This window comes from Rhagoletis pomonella, unplaced genomic scaffold, assembly GCF_013731165.1.
Source record: "Rhagoletis pomonella isolate Grant_MI unplaced genomic scaffold, Rhpom_1.0 Rhpom_scaffold_00004, whole genome shotgun sequence".
In the NCBI taxonomy this organism is placed as follows: domain Eukaryota; kingdom Metazoa; phylum Arthropoda; class Insecta; order Diptera; family Tephritidae; genus Rhagoletis; species Rhagoletis pomonella.
The window spans coordinates 45,014,092-45,040,374 of record NW_023458558.1 but is presented as its reverse complement, the minus strand read 5'-3'; the positions used below and the strand labels follow the sequence as shown (position 1 = coordinate 45,040,374).

The following is a 26,283-nucleotide window of genomic DNA, read 5'->3' as shown; positions in this document are numbered from 1 at the left end:
ATTATTTTCTTATTATAATGGGTGCTAGGCAAACTAAAATTGAGGGGACCTACTTGCCAGAAACGCCCACAGTTATAGCTGGTAAAGTGTGTATGCCTGTTGACATGGATGAGGCAAATGACTGCGAGAAAAACGTAGATGTGCAGGACCCGCGTTCGCCAAATATCTGCAGAACACCAATCAGTGTACGTAGAAACCTGCTTGGTTTTTCATAGAGTTCTTCAAGTAACATCTTTACAGATTTTTTCAGCCACATATCAATGCTCAGAAAGTGAACATATTGCCAAAGTGAACCAAACTGAAAGCGCAGTTGGACAGCTACGTAAACGTTTTTTCAAAGGATTTTCTTATAATTTGAACGATCCCCGTTCACCCGGCTATCAATTCAATCGTACTTCTATTTCTTTTGATGATTCACAAGACAAAATCCTAAACTTGGATGATACTTTTGCTGATTTATTTGCGGAAACACAAGTTCATACGTTTGTACATACTGATACAAAATTTGATCAAGATTCAAAACTTAGTACGCCTGAGTCGGGGGAAAATACTGAATCTGATGCAGCTTATGAAGAACTGAATGCCGTGATTAAGGATGTAAACGAAAGTCTAGATTGCCTAAAAGAAAATTCTAACTCCGAGGTAGAGGCTTCGTCCCTTCCATCAGAATTGACACTTTCGCCAAAGATTTTACAAGACGAAATTGATCCACGCTCTCCTACAATAGGAGTCGATCGCACACCAATAATATTTAACGATGATGAGGATGAAACTCATGAAAGCATCTTGTTGGAAAGCATTTTGGCCACTCTTTCGCTGGATATGAGTAATAGCAGCTTTTGCTCACTAGGCACGCCTAATCGGGAGGCAACTTCACCCCACCAAAAAATCGATTCAAGTAAAACTGATCGCCAAGGTCAGCTTTTTAGGAAAATTACACATAAACGTATGCGCCGAACACACGTCAATGAGAAAATCTCGCTAACACGTCGCACACCCATAGATGAAGAAATGTCTCCGCAGCGTGTGTTTGAAGATTGTGAAAATGTTGTAGCGAACTCGAACGTAGAAAGAAAGTTGAAAATGCAACAAAAAGATTCGCACGGCAATACGAATAAAAGAACACCACTCAGTTGTATTAAAAACAAAAGAAATTTACACACAAAATCAGAAGAGTATTCAATGAAATCCCACAGAGCACGATTGGAAAATGCTAACGATGACAATTTTACCATTGGATAGAGAAAGCAAAGCGACATGTAGAAAGGCAGCAGTTAATTATGTCTTGAAATATTTTAGCTAATTACTTCTATAAAGTAAGCTATAGCAATAATTTTTTTACATATTTACGTATAAAAAATTTATTTGTTTGTTCATACCTGTTTCTCAGTACTAAAAAGTCTGAATATTTGCTTGATATTGCATATTTTTAAATTTTTCTTCATATTTAATAAACAAAAGCCAATGGGTTGCCGTAAATGCAGTATTTTCGTGTTTTGAGCTGTATTGATTATATATGATGAATATTTTCTCTTACGTTTATGTACAAGCCTGTGTACATTATGCTGCCGACAATAGTTCCATGCTGTCATTTTACTGTTAGAATTCAACCACTTTCACCTACATCAATATAATGCAAACCTTTGTATACATAAGTACCGCAAAAGAAGCACTTTGGTACTACGACACGTTAATATACGCTAGTATGCTTATTTAACAACTCAAAAACTGAACGGAAGTTGCAAAAGCATGCCCCGCAGAGGAACTGTGACTGCTTGTTTTTGTATACTTATATTTCCTGGAATCATAAAATATAACATTGCCACTTGAAAACTAATTAGCTTCATATCGTCGTGTTCTACCGCAGAGCACATCTAAAAAGTGTAAATAATGCCAAATTAAAATTTATAGTTGCAGCTAATACTTTGTTGGTGGTATTAAAATGATTTGCACACATTCATCCTGCCATTGGCCTTTGACACATATTTATGCACATACAGTTGTTAGCAGTTATCATTCAGATTAAGACTAGATAAAATGTGCTAATATAAGAATGTATGTTTAGGTAGACCATGTCGTACAAAAAGCACGTAGTTATTTTAATACTGTTGCAAAATGAATCTGCAACACCAGCAAAACTAATAAATGAGCCGTTTACTTTCAACAAGGCATAAGTCTCTCCTCTTGTACTTAAATGGCTTGCTACTTGTATCTGAACGCGTCGGTTATTCGTTCAACTTCATCAACCAAAGGTAAAAGGTTTTGTCTTTAGTTTATGACGATATAACGGTTTACAAATGCGTTCGGTTACAAGTAACCGGTAATTTAGGCTCAAATCGAAAAAATGCAATGTCTTCGGTTCGAATTAAAACTATCGGCATAAACGAATTGTTGTTGTTTTGTTGTAGTCTACATACTCGAGACTGCCTCTCAGTGAATGACGTTCAAAGTCTGTCGATAAGCTGTAGGGTCCAGAGGTTGTTTGATAAAGCTCTGGACTTCGTCCGTCAGTTCGTAGAGATGCCTCGTGACGTGCCTGGGCGAGGGCTCTTCTGCAAGCAGTTGTCTGCTTGGGTTACTACGTCCGTGGCTCCCAACTAGAAATTGCTTGCAGAGCATTGTGTTACGCTCCCTAACGGGGAATATATGGGCCTCGTCGTGCAGGTGGTGTTGCGGCCACATCAGAAGGCATCCTGTCGCTGTCCTGAGTGACGTGTTTTGGCAAGTCTGCAGCTTCCCACAACATTCCCACGACAGCCGGTTCTACGTACCGGAATAACTCATGTTTTAGCCGACCAAGGGCTATTGTTTCGGCGATTTAACCCCCGCCGAAATCCCTCAAAACGTGTAGGTCCATATGGCTACATTTTCGTCACCGTTATGTAAACAAATTGTCTTCCTTTAGAAGATTTTGGGAAGGATGTTAGATTTTTAATATCATTTAAGAACGACTATTTAGGCTTTTATTTAAAGTTATTTATTTTACTTAGAATTGTTCATATATAATCGTTTACTTTCACTTATCTTTTTGTTTTTATTAAGCTTTACAGTTTTAGAACGTCGCACATTTTCATCGCTATACTATAATCAAGTGTGGAATTGGAAATTATCGATAAATAAACTCATAAACTAAATGTTGTAGCACAGATGTTTGTACATAGGTCCACTTGCATAATAAACACAAAGGACAATATACTATACATCAATGCATATTTAATATGGGAAAGGCGTTCTTGAGTTCTTGTCTGTTATCGTATTTAAATACATACAACCAATACAGAATAATTGTATTTCACATTTCGATATCATTCATTTTGTAATGCACTTGGTACAGTATCTTGCGACAATAATTTGATGTTTTTCCTTTATTTTTATTTTATTTATTTTTTGTTATGCACCGATTTGCGCTTATAGCAATGAAAAAATTAAAATATATTTAAGGTATGTCCAAGAACTTATGTACATATGTATAAATGTAGGTTCTTAGCAATCTTTTGTGAGTTGTAGCCTACAAATTCGAAATAATATAAATGAAATGAATAGATATTAAAGATGTAATTATAAATAACATATAGATATATAGGTATATTATATTTTCACACCAATCGCTAGAAAAATATATATTTACTTGACGTAGACTACACTGCAGAGTTGAGACAACAAAATGTATACAAGTAAATTTTAATTCAAGGAATAACCATGGATAATTCCAAACATTTGTATACTATAGGGCCGAAAGAAACGTTATAGACATACCCTCGATTTGAATTTAGTTTGTTTTGGTTACTAATTTCACTTTCAACTTTGTACTAAATGAGCTTAACGTGCAAAAGCAAATATGACAACACATTTTTCTTTTTTAATCAAGGTATTTCTATTGCAATTTAAGAAATCGTATTCAGAGACTAGATCCTAATCACAAATGCACAATTGGAAATGTATGTATGTACCATTATTTATTTATGGTTACGATTTTCTGTTATTTAGTTCAGTTTCGAATATTTGCACGTTTGTCAATACGTTTCATTCGAATACAGTAGTATCTACATACAGAGTATCATGCGTAATCACACCTGCATACGTTTGTCTCATTTAATTCATACAAAGTATAGCAATGAATTCTTTTATTTTTTATAATTAAAATGTCTAATTGGGTTTAAATTTTCGACCATATATCAAACTGTTGTTACTTGTTCAAATTTGAATTTGTTTATGATTCACATTTCATTGTCTTACATTCATATGCTCACGCCACATTAATTTGCACTTTACAGCACTAGTAAACTATTGGCATATTTTTCTAACGGGTTTGGCTTTTCGAATGTGCGATCAACCATTGCAACGTTATGTCGATGTTGTCCTTTTCCTTGCACGAAATGCTATAACAGCAAATTTCTCTGTCTTGTATACTTGCTAAGTTCCTATTAAACAAAAAAGATAATTTCCTATGTTAAAATATATGTAGATTAAATACACTCACATTCGCTCAATTAGTCCAGTTTCATCAAGTGCACCTGGAAGATCACGTTTATTGCCTAATACTAGTACAGGTATACCCGCCAATTGAGGTTTATCCAATAAAGAATGTAGTTCGTTTCGGGATGCCTCCATTTTGTCTAGATCAGCCGCATCCACCATATACCTGAAAATAAAATAGTTAAAAAATCGTTGTTCGTTGTAATCAAATCAAATAATTACACAATAGCATTGACACCACGACAATATCGCTCCCACATGGATCGGAATCTTGGCTGGCCACCGATATCCCAAACTTTAATGGTAACATTACCTTTAGTAATCTTACGCATATTAAAACCTACAGTGGGTATCATGTCTTCAGCGAATTGCCCCGACTGAAAAGAAACAAAGTTTATTTATTTGTTTTTGTTTTGTTTACAGTCTGTAAGACATAACAAATATTTAACATTTTTAGAATTAGATTAAATATATGATGTAAGGAAAATTTTTTAAATAATATTATTTTTTATCACTGTAATTATTTTATACCAATGTATTGCCAGCCATTGGCCGGGAGTTGTGTAGACGGTTGTAAAGGTCGAGTTTCCAATCCGCGCTATACATTTTGTGTTTCTCCGTATCTTCATATCTTCTGGGGGGTCAAAAAGGCCGAGTCTCCGATCCGCCCAGTCGCGCTGTCGTGGCGGTTGGAAGGGCCTAGCTTCCAATCCGTTCATTTATTGTTTATTATTTTAGGTTTTTAATGTATCTAATTATTTTTTATACTTTTCGCGTTTCTCCGTATCTTGATATCTCCTGGGTGGTCGAAAAGGCCGGGTTTCCGATCCGCCCAGTCTCGATATCTTGGTAGTTGGAAAGGTCTAGTTTCCAATCCACGCTATTGTTCATACATCAAGTTAGACAAAGCAATCAAAATTAAACACATATCGTCGTTTAAAGTACAAAGCCGCGTATCAAGAAAATGCAAATCCTCGTATGTGAGGTTGCCGAAATTTTATAGGAGAGAGTAAAACTTGTCATAATTCAAAACGGTTCTCTTTTTTAAACTTAGTTATCGCTTCTTCTTATGTCTAAGTATCGATATTTTAGTATAAATCATAACAGGCTAACCTGCAACTTGTATGAGATCAACCGAAATTGAACGGCGTGCGTATGAAGCTAACTCAATTTCCAATTTTTGTTCTGCGTGACATTTTGATTTGACGTTTCGCTCAATGAAATCAAATGCAAACGCATGCAAGTCAATTTCGGGTGACGCAAAAAAACAAATTCGACGGCATGCGTACCAAAACGCAAGCCGCGAATATTAGGTTAGCCTGTAAGGGCTTGTTGATAGGAGCTTCGGGTAAGCAAATATCTTTTTTTGCACAAATGTCAGTTACGAGGTTTTCCAGAACCACGATACGCGCTTTTGTACTTTAAACGATATATAAATCGTTATCTTAACATAAAAATTACCTATCTAATATTTTTATTTCTTTGGAGAGTATTGAAAAAATAATGAAATTAAACTTAAATTCCAGTACCTCCTCGAATTCGAAAAAGTATTTAGTAAGTAATAATTAACTATTGCACTAAACTGGGTAAGTACCTCGCTTTAAGGAATTAATCTAATGTGCTACATCTCGCAACAAAGCGTTAAAAATATACTACTTAAACATCATATGTAGCTTAGAGTGAAAAGTTGTTAAGTCCACTTTTTATGAAAACTCATATTTTGATACAGGAGGCTAGAGGAATGAAAAACGCATTGTTTCGAAAAAGATAAAGGTATTTTTTTATTTATTGTCGTTTATTTTCAATGAAAGGGAAATCCGATGATGCCAAAATAGTACAAAATTTTTAAATAAAGATCGAAACCCTCTGATTTATATGTAGTTTTGCTTTGCCGTAAACAGCCAAAATTTTGTATTCACCGTTTTACGAAATACTTGAAGAAATTTCCTCTCCTTTAAATTTTTTAAAATCGGACTTATCACCTTTCCACTCTTAAGCTTGCGATATGCGTATATATGTATGGAAATAAGATGATCTACCCAATCTTACAATAACACCTACATCCACTCACATAATCTTATTTTTACATACAGATTATTACATTCAAACAGAGGGTTATATTCATTGGAGCATGTTATCGCTAACAAAAGCAACAAAATCAAAGCTAATGAGTCACTTACAAATGACCACTACCCAAAATACTTAATAAAATCAGAATGGAAAGGCAACTTACAACCTTCTATGACTTTTACTATTCTCTACACGTTATAAAAACTGTTAATTGTATCTAAACATTGTGAAGGCTTTGCAATCCTCATCTATCCAAGAAAATCTAACTACAAAACGGCTGCAAAATAAGCCTACTTCTTCAAAGAACTGAGTTCAGCAAAAACAACGCACAAGTACATCGTCGTTAAAAAGTAGATGGGGTCTTCTGGGGGTAATTTGAAGCTTAACAATGTATGATTATGTAGACCAAACGTCTGTTTGTAACAGCTGGGACAAAGCTAATATGTAATCATAATTAGAACAATTGTAAATTATAATAATAAAAACATATAAACAAATTAGAGAACAATAACCAAACTGCAGATTGACAGCTACAAAGAACGTTGACAGTTATGGGGCAGTGACGCAAGGCAACAACATCAAATGGTCAGCTATGGCGTCGCAGTCAATGACTGAATTTTCGGTGAGGAGTGGCATTGGTCGGTAGCAAGGAATATTAGTTTCGCCAGCAGGAGATAGAAAAAAGCGATTGCTATAGGGAAAGCCAAGTATAATATGTACATGCTATTTATGTGGGACATTGACGAATTTTTATGCGTTCACAAATGCTGGTTAACGTCTGTGGGTGGTAGCAAAAATTTGGGTGTGCACACACAAATCCGCACAATACTCACTGCAATAACATTCACGAACGTTGTTTTGCCTGAAAACTGCAGTCCCACTAGCGTCAATTCCATCTCTTCTTTCCAGAAAATGCTCTTAAACCAATCCAAAATTCTGTTGATTAATGCCAGCATCCTTGCACTATTTTCTTATTAATTTATATAAAAATCCTTTATTAATCGCTATTTGAAGCCTTTTTCACTTTTCCCTTTACACCAGATGCAGCCTGACAAATTTTTCCTTTATTTTTTCTACTGTGCTGTTGAATTGAGGTGTAAGAAGAAGAAGAATTGTCTAGTTTGACAATTATGACAATCAACGACAAGTGCTGTTGAACTTTAACAAAAGGGGAATTGCGCGTCCCTCAAAACAGTTCCCTTTTACGGCAGTCGAATTAGGGCCATTCCAGACTTTTCACAACCACATTCATGCAGTAATTTCAAAAATTGTCATAGAATATTAACCACGGATATCCAAAAAATTCGAGTTTAATATAATAGAAGAAATCAATGAATATCTTAAAAAAAACTTAGATTGCATTCTGTTCCAATATTTGCTATTTGTAGTAACCTACGCAATCAATGTAATGGTACTTAGATAATTCCAGTCAAATTCCTTTTAAATTAGACTGATTGATGCCACTTTAAAAAATAAAATACAATGTTGCTCAGCTAAACTGTTTATTTTAGTCAGTCCCTACATATTTTTCTAACAGCTCCTGCTTTCGCTTCCTCAATAATGCTTCTTCAATATCTTTTTGCGTTGGTACGGGTACATGTGCTGTGAAACGGGGTGCTAACATTTCCATAGGATCATTTCCCACTATTATACTTGTCGATTTGTCGGTTTCACTATCTCCTTCAGTATCCTCGGCGGCTGCCTTCAACGAACCATATATCTCCTCTTCTTCCTCTTCATCAACATGTCCATCGCGAGCCATTTTTTCTTTCCACTCTTGCAAGGCATTTTGAATAGCTATACGTTCAATTCGTTCCTCCATTGGTATTAAAGTACCATCATCGTCGTCTCGATAGCCATAGTACTCAGCATCGATGTCTTTCATCAGTTCTGCACGTGTTTTACGTTGAGGTGCCGGTGGCTCTTGTTCAAAGAGTTCGCGCACACCAGGTAAGTCTTTCGCTGCACCGAAATACTTATAACCACGATTGCCTGGTACTTCTCGCCCCTCGGCGTCGAACATTTTTGGTCCATAGCGTCGATAATGTGGACCACCCAAAGCGGAAATTTGATTCTCCCAATGTCGCTTTTCTCGCAGCAATTTATTTATTTCATCGTTTAAATCTCTTATTCGGAATTCACCTAATCCGGCTATGAAATTGGGAAAATAAAAATTAAAATGTATTTACGCATTCTTGCATTTCATACCGTTTTGAATTTGTGCTACTTTCTTAGATATTTCTCGGATAATCTCTAAACGGTACTTTTCACACTTAGGGAGACTGGTACATTCCGATGCCAAATACGGACGTCTGTCCTTTTCGCCAGATTCAGCTTCCTTGGCGGCACGCCAACGGGCTAACGTCGTCCTGAAAGTTGAGCAAATAGTGTTTATTAAAGTATTAAGCAAGAATTGGATCGGAAGTGACTTACATTGCCTTTTCCGCATTACGCGCCTGTGGGAGAATAAAAGCATTATTAGTAAAATCATAATTATTTTGTATATATTTAATATAATACTATTACCATTTTTACAATTCGCCACCGTGCCAAAACAAGCGAAACCACTTTCTCTTGTTTATGTCAAATTAGAAATGTAAAAAACGTCGATGTATCGAGTAAAATCGATGGTCGTTTCTTCAAACATCGATGTTTGTCGATGTTGTTATTAATGTTTATACGATGTTTCCACATTCGTAAATCGCTCTCAGAGGCCTGCATTTATTATTCATTTTCAACGTTTGGAATAAACTTTTTTTAAATTGATTCTTTAGAACGTTCCTGATGATATGTTAACGTATATTTCAAACGCATTCTGTTTATTCGGGTTGTAAAATGGGATTATCCGGAATGTATAAAGAAACGCAGCCTAAGTAATTCGTGAATTACTCTGCTTCCACACCACACACTAATAATTCGTTTGGCAGCTCTACTTCTTGTTCTTGTTCTTCGCTATTTATTATAATTTTTGCGTACTGAAAACATCGGAGATGGAGAAAAAATTTAATTCATCAAAGATTTTAATTTATATAGAGAATATTGTGGCGAATACTGCGGCAACGGGAAGCGAACAACGAGAAATATGCAGAATGTTCTAGGAATTACGTAGAATGTTCCACAAATTGAAACGTCAAGTAGGATGAACACTGCGAACAGCGAGAGAAAGAGAATGAGCGATAAACTTCAGAACGCTCTAGAGTTGCCATAAGTATATAACGAAGTATTGACTCGCCGAGGATGAATTGAAAATACATTACACACCTCCTTTCAAAATATAAACCCTCCACATATCGACTATTAAAACAATTATCTTTTTTCGTATTTCATTTTTGTTATTTTTTTATTAAAATTTAGTTCGTTCCTTAACAAAAAATTATAAACATGGATCCAAATTAAAATAGTGCTTTCCTAAAAACATCGATGTCTTAATTTGATAAATCGAACATCGATAGTCTCATTGTGATTTAACACCCTATAGCGCCAAGGAGACAATCAAATAAATACGTCAAGCATTGCGTATGTGTGAGTGAGGTTCGCTATGTTTTGGCCGCAAACGTTCAAATAAACGCTCAGTCACCTCTTTGTATTGTGTGTGTGTAAACGCTGCATTCGTTTGTTAGCATGTTGTCATCGGATGAGTATCTGTTGTTAATTATTCTTTATTGCACAAGACTTCAAAATATTGTCTGCATACGTCTTCAAAATAATCAAGACAGTGATTTAGACAATTGAAAAAGTATGCATGTATTAGCGAAAAAGTGTGCATGTATTGCAATTGACGTGACAGTATTGTCAGTAAACAATGCCAATGTTGTCGGGTCGTATAATTTAGCCTAATTTACGACTTACGAAATGAGGCTGAATTGTTATTTGATCTCTTCACTGCTAGTTTTGCAAAAGAAACTCAAATCAGCCCCTCTTCTGCGGCCAGCCAGGATGCCAATATTGAAATTCTTATACAGATCGCTGATAGACTCCTCCTCATGTATGAAATATCGTAAACACTTGCAGAATTTGTATTGTACTCTTTCGACCTTGTTTACTTGTTGTTGCGTGAATGGAGACCGTAAGACACTAGCGGTGGTTTCTGAAAAGTGTATTGTCTTTATCATAGTCGGGACGCCTACTTTACACAACAATTTGACCATGAAAGACACGAGATCACGCCTTGAGGAAAGAAAGAAAAACGTTATTTTCTAGCTGATGAAATCTCGACGCCATCTTTGTTGTAAGAAGTAAACAACGAAGAGAACGAAGAAAACTGGGTAATTGTTGAACGCATGTGTAATCATTTATATTATAAAAATTTTTCTATAAATCATGTCGTTGTGTTAAATAATTATTTACCTTATGTGTATACACGTTGTCACAAGCGAAAACGAAGTAATTTCCAGTAAAAAGCCACCACCAAATGTAAGCAACGAACAAATGTACACAAACAGCTAGTGTCAAAATCGCCAAACTTGTTTCCTAAATGCGATTATAACGGGCTACTGGCTTGATGGCGTGATTTTTTATTTTTAGTTCATGTAATTTGACAAGTAATACCAAAGAACGTAGATAATAAGAAAGGACCACTTGCTATAATTGTAGCGAAAGTGTGCAACAGGGGCGTGCCTTCTCTTTTACCCTACCTACATTGTGAAACGCAAAAAAACTAAAACTCCTGCTTGCTCGAGTTATTCCTCAAATAAAGTTCTTGATTGTGTAACGTCCAAGTTAGTAGACAAAACTCAAAACGTTATCGAGTTAGAGTCGATTTTAGTCGAATCGGGGTGCTTAAAGTCATTCCATTCCTATTCCCGCCTGTTTAAAATCGATTGACAGCGTTTGCGAAATTTCTATTGCGTTTGCAAAAAAGTGGCGAGCAACTTTAAAGTTTTGTGAAATATTCAAAAATACCTAAAAATAAAACGCATAAGAAACAGTTTTATTCACAATAAATTATTTAGTTAATCATGGCAGGAATAACTCCATTGTCCACCGGCGTTATTGAAGTATGTATATGAGCTGCATCCTCCTTGTGAAATACCTACCTACATATGTACCTTTCATAATTTGCAATTTTTCTTCCTTTCGATTCAATAGCGCATAATGCGAGGGGAAGAAGTAGATAAACCTATTTTGCAGATATTGGGCACAAAGAAAATCACCGGTGGTGAAACAGATCGCCTGCGCTTGCTGATTTCCGACGGCAAATATATCAACAGTTATTCCATGTTAGCAACGCAACTAAATCATTTGCATGCCGAAGGAAAGCTTGCGGAATATACTATAGTCCAAGTGGACAAATATATAACATCAGTAGTTAATGCGAAAGATGCTGGCAAGTAAGGGAATTATAATATTTTCGTTTTTCATATTATTTCATATTAAAATTATTTAAAAGGCGTGTGTTAATAATACTAGAGTTGAGTGTTCTAAACCCAGGCGCGGAAGTAGGCAGAAAGATTGGAACACCCGTTTCTTACACGGAGGATGCCGCTGCTCAAAGTAATAAAGCCAATTCAAGTAGTAGTACTGCCCCCAAGCCAAATGCTCCGGCAAATTCATTTAAAAACGATACAAAACCGTCCCTATACAACAACAATAACAATAGTATGTTGAATCAGTCACTGAACTCTGGGCTTACGCATCCAATCTCTAGCCTGAGCCCATATCAAAATAAGTGGGTTATTAAGGCACGTGTTACGGCCAAGGGTCCCATGCGCACCTGGAGCAATGCAAAAGGTGAGGGCAAGCTTTTTAGCATGGATTTAATGGACGAGTCAGGAGAAATACGCGCGACTGCTTTTCGTGAGCAGGCTGAGAAATTCTACGATTTAATCGAAGTTGATCGCGTCTACTTCATTTCAAAATGTCAACTTAAACCGGCAAATAAACAGTTTACATCACTGAAAAATGACTATGAAATGACATTGACTGGGGAAACAATGATCCAAGCATGCGAGGAAGACGACAGTGATATTCCAGAAATAAAGTACGATTTGGTACCAATATCTCAGGTGGCCAATCTTGAGCCTCGTACAAGTATCGGTGAGTACAGATTTACAGCTGATTACAAATCAAGTACCTGCTTACGTGTAAAATTTCTTCTAATTTAGATACAATTGGTATTTGCAAAGAAGTTACTGAGCTACAAACTTTTACTTCTCGTACAACTAATAAAGAATTTAAGAAGCGTGAGCTGGTACTCGTTGATTCGAGCAATGCAGCTGTAAGTAAAAATTTAATATTTAATAAATCCGGATTGTAAACAACTTTTGGATACCAAGGTAAATTTAACTTTGTGGGGCGATGAAGCTGTTAACTTCGATGGCTATGTGCAGCCAGTGATTTTAGTGAAAGGTGCACGTGTAACAGAATTCAATGGTGGTAAAAGCATTAGCATGGGAAGTGGCTCTGTAATGAAAATAAACCCAGACATTCCTGAAGGACATAAATTGCGTGGTTGGTTTGATAACGGTGGTGGGGAACATATATCAAATATGATTTCAACCAGGTTTGGATTTTAAAACTCACTAAACGTTTCAAAAACACATTTTTACATTTTATAAACTAACCTCTTTACGTTAGAACTGGTGGAGCTGGTGGTGGCTTTAGCACAGAATGGTTAACATTCCATGAGGCACGTATTCGGAATTTAGGCGCCGGCGACAAGGCTGATTACTTTCAATGCAAAGGCATTGTGCACATTGTTAAAAGTCAAAACGCATTTTACAAGGCTTGTCCGCAGCAGGACTGCAATAAGAAAGTCATTGACGAGAACAATGGACATTATCGCTGTGAGCGTTGTAACGCCGTTTTTCCTAACTTCAAATATAGACTTTTAATAAATGTAAAATAATGAGATTACTCCGAAAGCGTAAACCATTTATTAAAATGTATTAAATTTTTCTTCAAATCAGATGAGTATCGGTGATTGGACCTCAAACCGCTGGGTCACTTGCTTTAGCGAAGTCGCTGAACAAATGCTGAAACGTTCATCTCAGGAAATAGGTGAACTCTTAGAAAACAATCCCCCTGAAGGTGAAGAAGTACTTTCGTCGATTAACTTTACTTCGTATATTTTCAAATTGCGCAGCAAAATGGAAATGTTTGGTGTGAGTAGACACTCATTATTTGAATAGTCTAAGCACGAATATGTAATTTGGGCTTATTTTTAATTTCTCCAGGACATGCAACGTAATAAATTGACAGTACAATCTGTCGCTCCCGTAGATTACAAGGAATACAACAAATATTTGATAAACAATCTGAAGGAGTTAACTGGCATCAACAAAAATTGAATTGAATTAAAATTGTTTAAGTTATTTATATTTATGTTTATTTCTATTTGCTCGTGTTACTAAAGCATTTTTATGCTATACGAACTTAAAACTTTTTAACTCTCAATAAAATATGAGCCCATGGGTGTGTTTTGTAAACACTGCCCTTTACATTTACACATGCGTGCAAGAAGCGATCAGGTCGTGGTAAAAGTCTTCAAACTGAATAACTGAAATTTTTACCTGCAAATAAAGGGCGGCGTAGACATATGGCCCTATTGGCGACTGGGGTCTAGTCGTTCCCACGACAGTCGGGTCTACGTAACCGGAACAACCCAGATTTATATCTGGCCAGGGACTGTCACTCCAGCAACACTCCCCAAAAACTCTTTGGGGGAATTTGTATGCTGCTACAACAACAACAACAACAACTGGGGTCTAGTGGTCTAGTAGCCGTGGCTATCAGTATTGTATTTTGTATTATGTATACCGATTAATCTCAGTATATAGAAAAGCGCAGACAACATCCGAATTTACTATTTCGGCATGCACATTTCGAAGTAATTGGTAACTTTGCCCCCAAGGTATATAATAATTTATGTAAACAAAAAACAAAATCGTCATAAGCGGGAAACAAAAAATTGCGTTACTAGACTCAGTAGCCGACAGTCTTAAGCCAGTTTCCATACGTAATAGGAATTTTAGTATATGGTTGCTCATCGGCTATCAGTCGCCATACATAATATGACCAATAATCATGATAAAAAAAACATGTTTTACAAGCCTTTACTTTTACGTACATAGGATTTCATCATTAACTTGATAGAATAAAACTCAAATTCGCATTTCGATTTTGGTGGCCAAAAATCATGATAAAAAAAAACATGTTTTACAAGACTTTACTTTTACGTACCTAGGATTCCATCATAGGCTTGATAAAATAAAATGCAATTTCACATTTCGATTTTGGTGGAATCTAGATACCACTTCTCGATCCGAATGCATGCGAACGTATCCACCTTTATATATACGGATCAAGAAGTGCTGCTGAAATTTGTTATCTGTATATTGATTTAACTTTGTGTTCTGGAGCAGAAATTTAGTTTTCAAGGAAATTACAATATCAGCTAAGTCTAGCATGGTATGGTTTGGAGGCGGCGATATTTAAAATTTATGTACATATATATATGCCGCTTTCAATTTCGGGGAGTAGAGAAACGTACATTTTCCCGAAAGTGCAGTTTTCGTACATTTTTCATATCCGGAAGCGTTCAGAAAACGATTTCTATTTTTCTTAATTTTTCGTATCCGAGCAATGTCATGTTATTGCAAAGCAATGAGGTTGTTCACGCTTGTCAGGTTATACATATTTATTAAAATTTAAATTATTGGTGAATCTTAAAATGGTTTTTTTTCTGTGAAGTTCGTAATGAAATCGTTTTCAACGTTCAGCGAAAAATTGAATCAACAAATTTCAGGACAACGGATGAAACATCAGGTTTTTATACGAAATTCTTTCCATTTTCGAATAAGTTTCCGGATATTTTGCTGGCTAGATAGCACATCTGTTTTCTTATACATATATCTTTTATGTATGTGTTTGGGAGCTTTAAATAGCCTTAAAATTAACCGATTTACATACAGATTTATGCAATTTATGTCGAATTTCAATTTGGCATTGGAATGACAAAAAATTGTGCCATTTAAAAAATGCCATGTGGAAATGAGCTGAATGAATATTTTTTGAACCTAATGACACGTTTATTTTTTAATTCCTAACTTTGTCATTACAATTATTGCCATTTAATGCTTAGTGGAAATCCAGAATTAGAAAGAAAATTATTCAAGAAAGGCATTCGTTAGAGGAAATTTTGTTCTTTTGGAAAACTCGTAACAATTGTTTCGGATCTTGCTGGAAAGTGGGCACAAAAAAAAGACCTAATAAATCCAAACCCAAACGTCCAAAAAATAAAAAAAAATATATGTACACGGTTCTGTCACACGGTCAGTTGTTATGACGATATTTGGATCGGGATCCATATTAATGGATTGATGGATCGCGCACGAATGCTACATGCTCAATATTTATCGCGTCAGTATTTGTATAATTTTTGTGCTGAACGCTTATTATGATGCAAGAAAATATATTTATTTTGTATGATAATTTCCAGATAATGCATTCCAAATTATTTTAAAATTTCCCATGGCTAATTAAAATTTTTTCAATTTGTTTTGAAAGGTGTTAAGCAACGAGAACGAAAGCATAGCGCAAGGCGAATTTATATAAGGTGGTGTTACTAGCTCAGCTGATTTTGTGTATGTGTTTCGCCGCACGGCTTCTGATATCAAATTGAAAAATTTTGTTTGAATTTCTACACACACTCTTACAGATTTTGACAGTTTATGCCGCCAAAGCAAAAACAAAATACATGTAAATTTTTGTTTTTGTACTCCTGCTATCACCTTATATTAATTCGCCTTGGCATAGCGAATACGTTTTCGATGTTCACATTATGTAGGGTTTTGAAAGTGCTACACGCTATTTATTGACAATATTGCGATCCGCGATCCAGATAATTTTTTTTTAGAAATTTTGCGATATGGATCACGATCCATCAATACTGCGTGCTACACCGTCAATAAATATCGCGATACTTGGATCACGTCAATAAATACTGACCGTGTGACAGTGTCTATATACATACATACTTTCGCCTGAATTCTGTGCACTAGACAAATCTAATTTTAGGCGCTTTAACGGCGCACAACGAATTTAGCCAAGTAGAAACAAATCTGAGCGGCATAGTTTTAGGCGCAAATTTTTGACAAATAGTCGAGGTTGATTATTTGTCAAGTGCACATAATTGCGGGGTTTATTTGGCCGCTGAGCGGAAGCAGTGTGTCGGTTGGTGTTGTCTGCATTTAGAGAAATCTTCAAAGGCGCCATATTTGGCGAATGGGAAGTGCGTGTTGGGCTATGTTCAGTGGCGCTATTTTTTCCTACGAAAATTGATAGAGTTTTCTTGATTGGTAGGTAAAAAATAAAGATCAACGCTCTTACATAGATGTCTGCTAACTAAAATTATCCTTTAACTCTTTTTAGCTACATAAAAGCCTCATTAGGGAGCGCTTTCTTTTAAGTAAGCTCTTTTTGGAACAAATGATTCTTCCTTCTAGACTAACATGCTATTAAGATTCTAAGAAAGCATTGTTAAAAGTGTGAACGATACATTTGCGGTATTTTATGGCTGATTTTCAGTGGACTTTAGGGTATTTTTCTAACCAAGTTAGAATGTTTATTCGATCTTGTTATTTAATTAATTATAATTGAATTTTGGGTAATTTTCGCAAGATATTTCCATGTTAAATTTGCATAGTCAAAGAAAAAATCTTAACATGGAAACAATTTTAAAATAAAAGATTTTTTTTTTAAGTTTACAAAAACATCAAGCTATCAGCGAAGAAAATTGATTGTTAAATGAAGCTGCAAATGGTCATAAGAAAATGCGTTATAAATTCGTTTTTTCTTATGAAATATGACTAGTAAAGAATGTTACTCATACGCCATGTATGAACCATTGAAATCATATATTTGGATGGAAACATTTTGTAAAGAAATTATTACGCATTTTTATTTGACCACTCAAAACTTTATTTATCAATCAATTTTCTTCCTTGATAGCTTGAGCAACCTCACGAACGTTACAGATCCACAATGAAATGTTTCCAGGTCGGGTGTACGTAACCTGATGTATACATATCTGACTAAAGCCTGCCATTCGAATGCATTCCAGCAATTCAATGAAACATACGTTTTAATTTTTTAAATTGGGATATTATATTTTAATTTTTGGATATACATACATACAATGAAACATTAAATAATTTAACTTGCATAGTTAAAATTATTAATATTTTTGCACTTAACTTAAACAATGAAATTAAAAATTTTCCAAATCAGTTTAAATTCGCTGGAAAAATACTAATTTTTGCTTACAGTTGCGCTTGTTCGAGGCACATAATACAAGCGGCAGAACGGCAGCATTGAAAATTTAGGAAAATGTTCCACAAATTCATATTTAAAGTAATACATTAAAGCTTAAATAATCGTCTAACTGAGCGGTTGTGATTGCAACTCGAACAAGCTCAAACAAAGGCGCCCAATTATCCCTCAACCTTGCACATTTGACTAGCCATACCAATATAAATATTTGCGAATACGTAAATTTAGATTGCAACAAGAAAAATTTCCAAATATATTACAACGAAAGGGAGTCCTTATAAATTCTATGAAAAGTTTTGCAATTACAATACGCAATGCACTTACATAAAAACCATTGAAAAATATATCGTTACCGAAATTCAGAAAGGTCCTGACCAACATTTTTTTCGAAACGGCTTTTTTCACACATTTTGGTAGTGTGAAGTGTTATTACCAAAAACAATGGAGTTACATGCCACTTTTCAAAAAGCTCTACCTGTTTTTGATATTATTTTTATAATGTTTTTTGCTTCTCCTGTCAAATAAAAAAAAACATCCCTGCCAGCATTTTTTATTGCGGTAGTTACTAATTCGACACGACATATCTGTGAAAATCATTTATTAGTAAATTAAAAAGTTAAATCATAAATAACAAAAACTTATTATTTGTTTATTAATCTCTGTTTGAAGAGTTATTACCTCCTCTGTCAATCTTTGAACAAGTTTCTGATTTGCCTACTGATTATTATTAGTTTGTGCTTTCAATGACCGCAATTCTTCTAAAATGTTGGAGACTGTTCGAAGCTCATCTACTTGTGATGCTTGCATTTCTAAATAAATAATAATTTTATTCGTTATGCACTCTGAATATGACGTGTATTACTTAAGTTTATGTACTAGACTTCATAATTACTTTGCTGGCGATTTTCATGTGAATGTGGTATCAAATTCTCTGCGAAAAATTAAAAAAATGTTTTTTTATGCATACGGCTTAATATATACACTTTTCATTATTACCTGTATTGGAAAAATTGTAATATGCCATTATAGTATAAATGGTAATATAGCAATAGAGTATTTGGAGTTCTGCAAACAATTGCCTTGTTTTGAATTTCTTTTAGAGAAAATTTTATTTCAATACCTAAACTGATTTCGTTAGCAGCATAAATGTCTAAGTTTACGGAGTGAAAAGAAAACACAAACATACTTTTTTAAAATTTAAATTATTGCCAAACGTTACAGAAATTTATCGTTTGAATATCTACTTAGAGAAAACAATCCGTTAAAAGGGTATTTTTTTTTTTTTGCAATGAGTTACTATCGCCTTTTTAACAGACAATGGTGCCGAAATAGTGACATCTTGGCGATAGGGATGTTGGTTAGGACCTTTGTGAATTAAGGATATGTATTAGTTTTTAGCTTAAAAATATATTTCTTATGCGTGTATGTATGTAGGTAGTAGTTTGAACGTTTTTTTGTTTTTAAATACAAATAGCAATGTGCGTACATTCAGGGTATAGAAGTAGGTAATTTATATTTTATTGAGTTAAGAGACTGCATTTACAATAAGACTTGTGGTCTGCTGACGACTTGGATGCGAAGTTTGCCTTGTTATGTATATGTAGTACCTATGTATTTTTTATCCCAGAAAATAATTCACGTCGGCCTACTTAAGGCAAGTCAGTCTAAAAGGCTTACCCAAAAAAGGTTAAAAATGTGCCTATCTGCATGCCTTCTGGAAGGGCTTTTACCTACTTACAATTTACGCCAATGTATAAGCTTACATTATTTAGCGTTGAGAATAATTTCAATATGCATTTTAAGTTGCAATGAAACAATTGTGATATGAACCTTGAATAAACACCTCGAGGAAAAATGATATTTTTTAGGAAGCACTACCGAGTAGCGAAAGCAAAAGCCCTTCAGTTTGTGGCATTCCATACAGAAAAGAAATTAGAAAGGAATGCAAAGTGGTGACGCTCAGGAGGTTCTTATGGAGGGGCTTTTAGCTGCTGAAATTATCTACTGGGATATGTTCTTTACGCCCGTTCAGTCCAGTCCCTTATTTAATAGTATTTTATTTTACAATATCAATAATAATTTGTAATATTTATTTAATAATGGATTTTTTATAAAATTGTGTTGATTGGTGTTTTGATTACAATTCCACTTAATTTTTTAAGAGTTTACTATTTCACTTATTTTCTTTTTCCGTTGGGGGTTTTTCTTAGAAGAACTTTGATTTCGTTACAGCAATAATTTGCATTTTTCACAACTTTTAATTTCATTTTTTATACTCAATACATTTTTTATAATTAATGTTATTTCATTATTTTAACTAAGTTTCTTTTTTTTTCAATTCGCATTGATATTATGAGGTTATTCTTACCGTTATATGTATCTGTATGCACGCCTGCTTGTACATGCACATATGTATGTAGATCAATTGGAAGTTATTATGTAGCTACTAATATATATAAAAATCAATTCGCGTCTCACAATTCTACGGCAGTTGAAATTTTGTTTGTTTGTTTCTCTTTCGACGCATAATGCGAATAGTTATGTTCGATTGCTGTATGCATCTATGTTTCTAATTTTGTAAAATGCATTTTCATAAGTTAAACTTTCATTTAATATGTTTTGGCCAAGGGACTGATTTCTTCGCAATTTAATGCTTGCATTGGCTTTTTTTTTATTTTTCTCGTTGTTGAGTGTGTGTGTGCTTTGTTTGTACATTTAAATTTTACTTTTTTTGCCGTTTGCGCAATTAGTAACTTATGGTTTTATGTATTTTAATCTGTAATTTTATATTTTCGTTTGTTATTAAATTTTAGTGAAGAAAATTTATTGTTCTTGTTTTTCTATAAAAAAAAGGATTGCACTTTATATTTGAATAGTAAATACAATTCACTCAAATCACATTTACTTCCTTATGCTTTTAAAAATAAAATAAAGAAATATAAAATTATTTAACAAAACACAACCGTTAACTTGTATAAACTTGGGTTCTTTGCTGAAAGAGCACACTCCAATATACATACATATCTATTGACTTTTGAGCAATGTAAGTCTTTTGTGTCGTCCATATAAAATAAATCCATACATACATATATTTGTCCTCAAATGCATTGCAAATATAGTAGTACTTGAAAAGGACATAATTTTGTCCATGTACTTGTGGTGAAGAGAATGTATTGAGAGTTTGAATTTTCAAGTGAAAAGCATGGCTTATTCGCTTATTAGAATTTCTCTGCGTGGGTTTATATGTATGTAGATGGAGAAATTTGGTAAATAGTTACATAATTGACGCTTACACTTTTGCTAAGTGCTTGGCCGAGTATTCTTCTCCGATTTGTGGTGTGCACCTTGATGTTGTCACATAAAGGGGACGTACCTGCAGTTGCCGCCTACGGAACGCAAATGGATTTTATGAGACTCCTTTTCATGGCAGAAATATGTACAATCGGAGATTTGACATTGCCTACCGAGGGGCGACCGCTATTGTACAAAACTCTGCACCTTCCGCCGGCTTTAGTTAACATATAAAACTGCTGACGAAGATAACTTATAAGCGAATTTGGTAAAAAGACTAAATAATAGAGAGCATATAACTCAAGCGTTTTAATAAATGATATATGTATGTATGTACAGCTCTCAGACAAAATTTATCCAAATAAAAATGCTTGTTACAACTTCAGTAACAGCTTAACTACATAGTTGTTAAAAGATAGCCTTATTAGATTTACATCCTACCTTATAAAGTTGAAGCTCCTACGGGCGCCAAACCTAATTTATTTTTCGAAGTAACAAAATTTAAGGAATAAGTAGTGTTATATGTATTTATGAATGTATGTGTATCTGCTTGCTTATGTAGGTAGCTTTTTTACAGACTCTAACTTAATTTGGCAGAAAACGAGGGCGAGTTCAAATCGAAGTTGTTTTTTTTTTATACAAAAACCCAACGTCATTCCGACTTCGATTTTTCTCAGCGAATCGAGTGCGATTCGAAGTTGGTATAGCGAACTCGAACAACTTTCAAAAATCAATATACGATTTATACGATTATTGTTGTAGAATGAAGTACATAAAATTCCACAAAAAATTTGGCGAATAATCTTGGATTTGCATTTGCAAATTTTATGCTTGCTATCATGGCAACATTTGCATTTTATTGTTGTGAATTTAGAAATGTAACAAAATCCTGAATAGCCCTATAGTTAAAACTTGTCAATATGCATATTTATCAGGAATGGAGAAGAAAAGGTATGATCAAAACTAAATATCGTTCCCGTGGTTTTGTTCCCAAGAACGCATCAAAACCAAAACTAAAATGAGTACGAAACTTTGGAGGGCGTTCCTAAAGAGAACGAATTGCGAACAATACTTTCGGTACCATTTCTAAGAAAACGAAACGGGAACAAAAGCCTGCGGAACATTTTGGAAAAGAACGCAACAGGAACAAAAGTCTAAGGAACTTTATTTCGAATAAAAGTTTGGGAAATAAAGTCTCAGGAACGTTCTCACATAGAACGAAACGGGAACAAACTCTGCAGTATTTGCGAAGAACGGAAGCGAGAACAAAATTTTTCACAAAGCAATCGTTAGTTTGAAATGTTTGAATATTAAAATTAATTAAAAAATAACTAAAAGATAACACAGGTTTACAAAAAAAAGTTTCTGCATATAGAACCACACCTGTATATCCCTATGTTATTCGACGCCCTGAATACGAATCAGAGGCTTCCATCAGGTCAGGTTCGAGATAATTTGAAGTCAAGTAGGAAAAAATTCATTTAATAGACCTTAAAATTCAATATAATCTGAATTTGACCTTGAGATAACCTTGGGAGGACCTCTAGATAATTATGAAGAATCAAGGGTCCCCATATTCGGATTCAGCGACAACAAAAATCTATGTATGTACATGAATTTTTATTTTGATCGAATACATTTTTTTTTCCCATATTTGAGGTTAAGGGACATCGGATCGCATTGACCGCCTCGAATACCATAGGGACATAGAGGATTGCTTCAATATGCAGAAACCTTTTTTTGTAAACCTAAGTAATTTTGCAAATTAAGTAAACGAAAGACTTAAGACACGAACTTTTCTTGTACAGAAAATAAAAAACTGTTCCATAAATGGACAGTTCACCCGAGTGATAATACGGTATTCAAATGAGGCGATTTTACAGACATCTTATAGTTGAAAGCAACTATCGCCTGGTGTGAACAGCCTTCCAACTAATCGCTTCCAATGAAGTTGGGTGGCAGCCAACTTTTGATTCAACTAATCGCCTCTGAAATGGCTTGGAAAATCGCCTCATGTGAACACCGTCTAAACGATCTGGATTTCTTCTGGCTTAGAAATAACAATCGTGGCTCTTACTGAAACAATTTCTCATCCCAATACGCCCCTCTCATTCTTAACGTTAAGTTCTCAAAACTTTTGTTCGCGTTCTGTTTTCTAGCAGAACCTTCCCCAGAATTTTGTTCTTATTTGATCCGCCTTGAAAACGTTCTCGATCATTTGTTCTCATTGCAAACGTTACCGAAAGCTTCGATTTCATTCTGTTCTTCTTGAGAAAGTTGCTGAGAGTTTTGTTCGCATTTTGTTCTTTACGGAAACCTTCCCGGACTTTTTGTTCTCGTTTAAACAGCTCGTAATACTTTTGTTCCCGTTTGGTTCTATTGTGAGAACGTTCTTGATATTAACGTTTTGTTCTCATGCAGAGCTAAACCAAAACTGGAACGCGTTCTCAGTCCCCTTCCTTTATTTTTACAAGCTTTTTCACCTTTATGAACCCGATGACAATGCAATATGAAAGATTAAATCATCCAATAGAGGGCACAGTAGTCGAGATATTTGAAAACCCCGATATGGTTCATATTTAGAATGTATATTACTTATATGAAAAGGAATAATTTCACAAAACTTTCGCTCGATAGGTGGCGCAGGAGTCGAGATACTAGGAAATCCGTATTTATGGTCCGATTTGTTTCATATTTAGAATGTATATTACTAAAATAGAAAGAAATAACTGCACAAAAATTAGGTAGTTCGGGGACGATTTTTTTATATTTTTTTTTACGAACCACTAGTAAAATTAATACACTAAAAACATATTAAACTACAAACAAAAACTAAACGAATTAAATTAAGTTATTTTTTACAATTGCATAAATTTTTAGCACCGGTTTGAATTTTCGATGGTACATCGTTTTTACGAGCCCACGGCGCTAATCGCTTTTGTGGTAAATTGTTCACCAGAACGAGTCAGAAGTCATTGGGCAAATTGGGAGGTAGAAAAGGTACGTAAAAACGTGATTTACCTTTGTTAGAGTCGACGCGCTGATTTTTATATATGTACATATGTTTTACTGAATACTGCGAAAAATCAATATCTAATATTGCCAGACACTTTCTGTTGACGGTAACACTCGCCAGACACGTTAAAGTTCGCGCTATCTATAGCTTTTATTTTTCTATTAAGTTTCACCAAACGCGTGCACACACGGCGTATGAGTATCATACATAATTTCTAGCTCATACTTCATACAAAATAATAAACGAATAATTGAAATGGATTTATCCGCTAGTGAATTATTACGAACTCAGCTGCCATCAGAAAGTGTCTGGCAATATTGAATTTTGATTTGTTAACAATATTCAGTAAAACATATATCTACATACTTTATGACGTACCTTTCCTAAATGCTACCACTGGCCGCCTATCCATGCAAGCAGATACACGTACATTTTTAAATACATATTTAGTACGTTCCAGAATGTCTACGATTGGCAGCTTTTGCAGGATTTAATCCAAAGTCGTTCCCTTACGCCACGTTCACATAAGGTTTATTAAAGGCGAAAACAGCTGTTCCTGTAAAACGTGTAAATCCTGCAAATCGTGATGTACGGGAACAGGCTAATGTATTTAACTACTTATTCCTTAAACTTTGTAACTTTGATCTTTGCTTTCTAAATTTTAGGTATATGAAAAATGATTGCCATAAACATATTACAACCACAAAATATTGCTTTAGCTTTTGCTGGAATATGAGTGATCTGTTAGGGCCGTATTCTCAAGTAGGTTTTAAAATTTATCTTCAGATTTTGTTCTGAAAAAAATATACGTGAAGAGCAGATACATTTAGAATCTACTTGAGAAAGCGATGCTAAGGTAAGCACACTCGGACATAATTTTTTCCGATCGACTAGTGAATGAAGTACTACAATGATTTTCTGTAAACGATACTGAATAAGACAATCGATTGCAGGACCACATACATACATATCTGTGTTCGTATGGAACAGTAGCTTATGTCGAAAGGCTGGCTTTAGTATAATGCGGCATTCCCTTTGTTCTTTAAACGACAACGAATTTTTTGATGAGACTTAATAAGAATATTGATTTGCTAGTATCGGAACTATTTTTTGCGCGTTTATTAGCCAAAAGTTCTTCAACGGCTCAGCGCCAATGAGTCATTCGCAATCGTATGCTGCGAATGCCAATTTATACTAAAGCCAGCCTTTCGATATAAGCTTCTTTTCCATACGAACACAGATATGTATGCAATTTTTCGTTGTTTTCGAAATAAATTCTCTTTTTAATGTAAAAAATTTGTTTACTTGACCTAAGTAGATTGTGTATTTGAGAAGGTAGTAGCTAATAAATATTTACGAAGTTCAAAACTATAAGAACAACATAAACACAATATTTCAAAACAAAATTATATGAAAATGTAAACTTCATCTTTCCAACTTGTCACCTATTTATAAGTGTTTACCACTTGTTACTGAGTACTTATCTTACGTTATAATGTTTTATGATCCATTAAATTTGTTTGATATCTATACTTTCTTTTCCCTATATCCTACTACGCGCGTGTCACCGTCATCACCGCTGTCTGCATTTTCACGTCTCTAAATCATCGCTGTTCATATGAAAATTCAGTTTGCGCATGCGCATTGGAACGCGCATGCTGACAGCAGTGCGCATGAATATGTGTTGTTTGGGTTTGCATTTTACCAGCCTCAGCGTAATCCTCACTCGAATCGTTCGTTGTCGTTTGTTCATATTCATACATATTACTACTACTACTATATACACTTTGACTGCCATATTGCGTGGTAGATTGTGAGGGTAGCTCAAAGTGTACCGTGGGTTGTGGTGACAGTTCGTAAATAGTCTCAGGTTCTACAGTAAATGTTAAACCACAGGAACAATGCTCCAACAAGGCTGCCGGTGGCGCTGTTTCGTTTTGCGCCAATGGCATTGAAAGCGGCAGCAATGGTGGTAGCGGTGGCGGTGTAACCAACGAGGATAAGGATGAGGACGCATGGACCACTGCCTGTTCGGTTATGGTAGCCACCGCACTCGCCGGTGGTGATGGTGAGGAGAGGCATTCATGGCAATAATGTGTGCTATGGTAATGATTGTAGCGACGATTTAGTGTATACGATGAATGCAGTTGAGATGCGTT

At 34.9% G+C, this 26,283-nt stretch overlaps 4 protein-coding genes across 4 annotated transcripts; 2 read left to right on the top strand and 2 right to left on the bottom strand.

Moving 5' to 3' along the window:
• LOC118737623 lies at positions 1-1,473 on the top strand (the record flags this gene model as incomplete). The annotated part of the gene is given in 2 exon segments (XM_036468245.1): positions 1-185; positions 241-1,473. Coding segments are annotated over 2 exon segments (1,170 nt in total). The 3' UTR covers positions 1,243-1,473.
• A 1,481-nt stretch (positions 1,474-2,954) lies between these two features.
• On the bottom strand, positions 2,955-7,668 carry LOC118737625 (ADP-ribosylation factor-like protein 8). The gene is made up of 4 exons (XM_036468247.1): positions 7,380-7,668; positions 4,699-4,853; positions 4,481-4,642; positions 2,955-4,421 (listed from the first exon to the last, which is right to left on the bottom strand). Exons 1-4 carry the CDS (start codon positions 7,500-7,502, stop codon positions 4,301-4,303), a joined length of 561 nt encoding a protein of 186 aa, XP_036324140.1. The 5' UTR covers positions 7,503-7,668; the 3' UTR covers positions 2,955-4,300.
• Positions 7,669-8,029: 361 nt separating this feature from the next.
• On the bottom strand, positions 8,030-9,155 carry LOC118737624 (pre-mRNA-splicing factor ISY1 homolog). The gene is made up of 4 exons (XM_036468246.1): positions 9,073-9,155; positions 8,980-9,002; positions 8,755-8,915; positions 8,030-8,697 (listed from the first exon to the last, which is right to left on the bottom strand). Exons 1-4 carry the CDS (start codon positions 9,073-9,075, stop codon positions 8,054-8,056), a joined length of 831 nt encoding a protein of 276 aa, XP_036324139.1. The 5' UTR covers positions 9,076-9,155; the 3' UTR covers positions 8,030-8,053.
• Positions 9,156-11,329: 2,174 nt separating this feature from the next.
• LOC118737622 (replication protein A 70 kDa DNA-binding subunit) lies at positions 11,330-13,973 on the top strand. Its single transcript, XM_036468244.1, has 8 exons — positions 11,330-11,543; positions 11,635-11,876; positions 11,936-12,582; positions 12,651-12,763; positions 12,822-13,048; positions 13,123-13,384; positions 13,455-13,649; positions 13,722-13,973. Exons 1-8 carry the CDS (start codon positions 11,505-11,507, stop codon positions 13,833-13,835), a joined length of 1,839 nt encoding a protein of 612 aa, XP_036324137.1. The 5' UTR covers positions 11,330-11,504; the 3' UTR covers positions 13,836-13,973.
• The last annotated feature ends 12,310 nt before the right edge of the window (positions 13,974-26,283 follow it).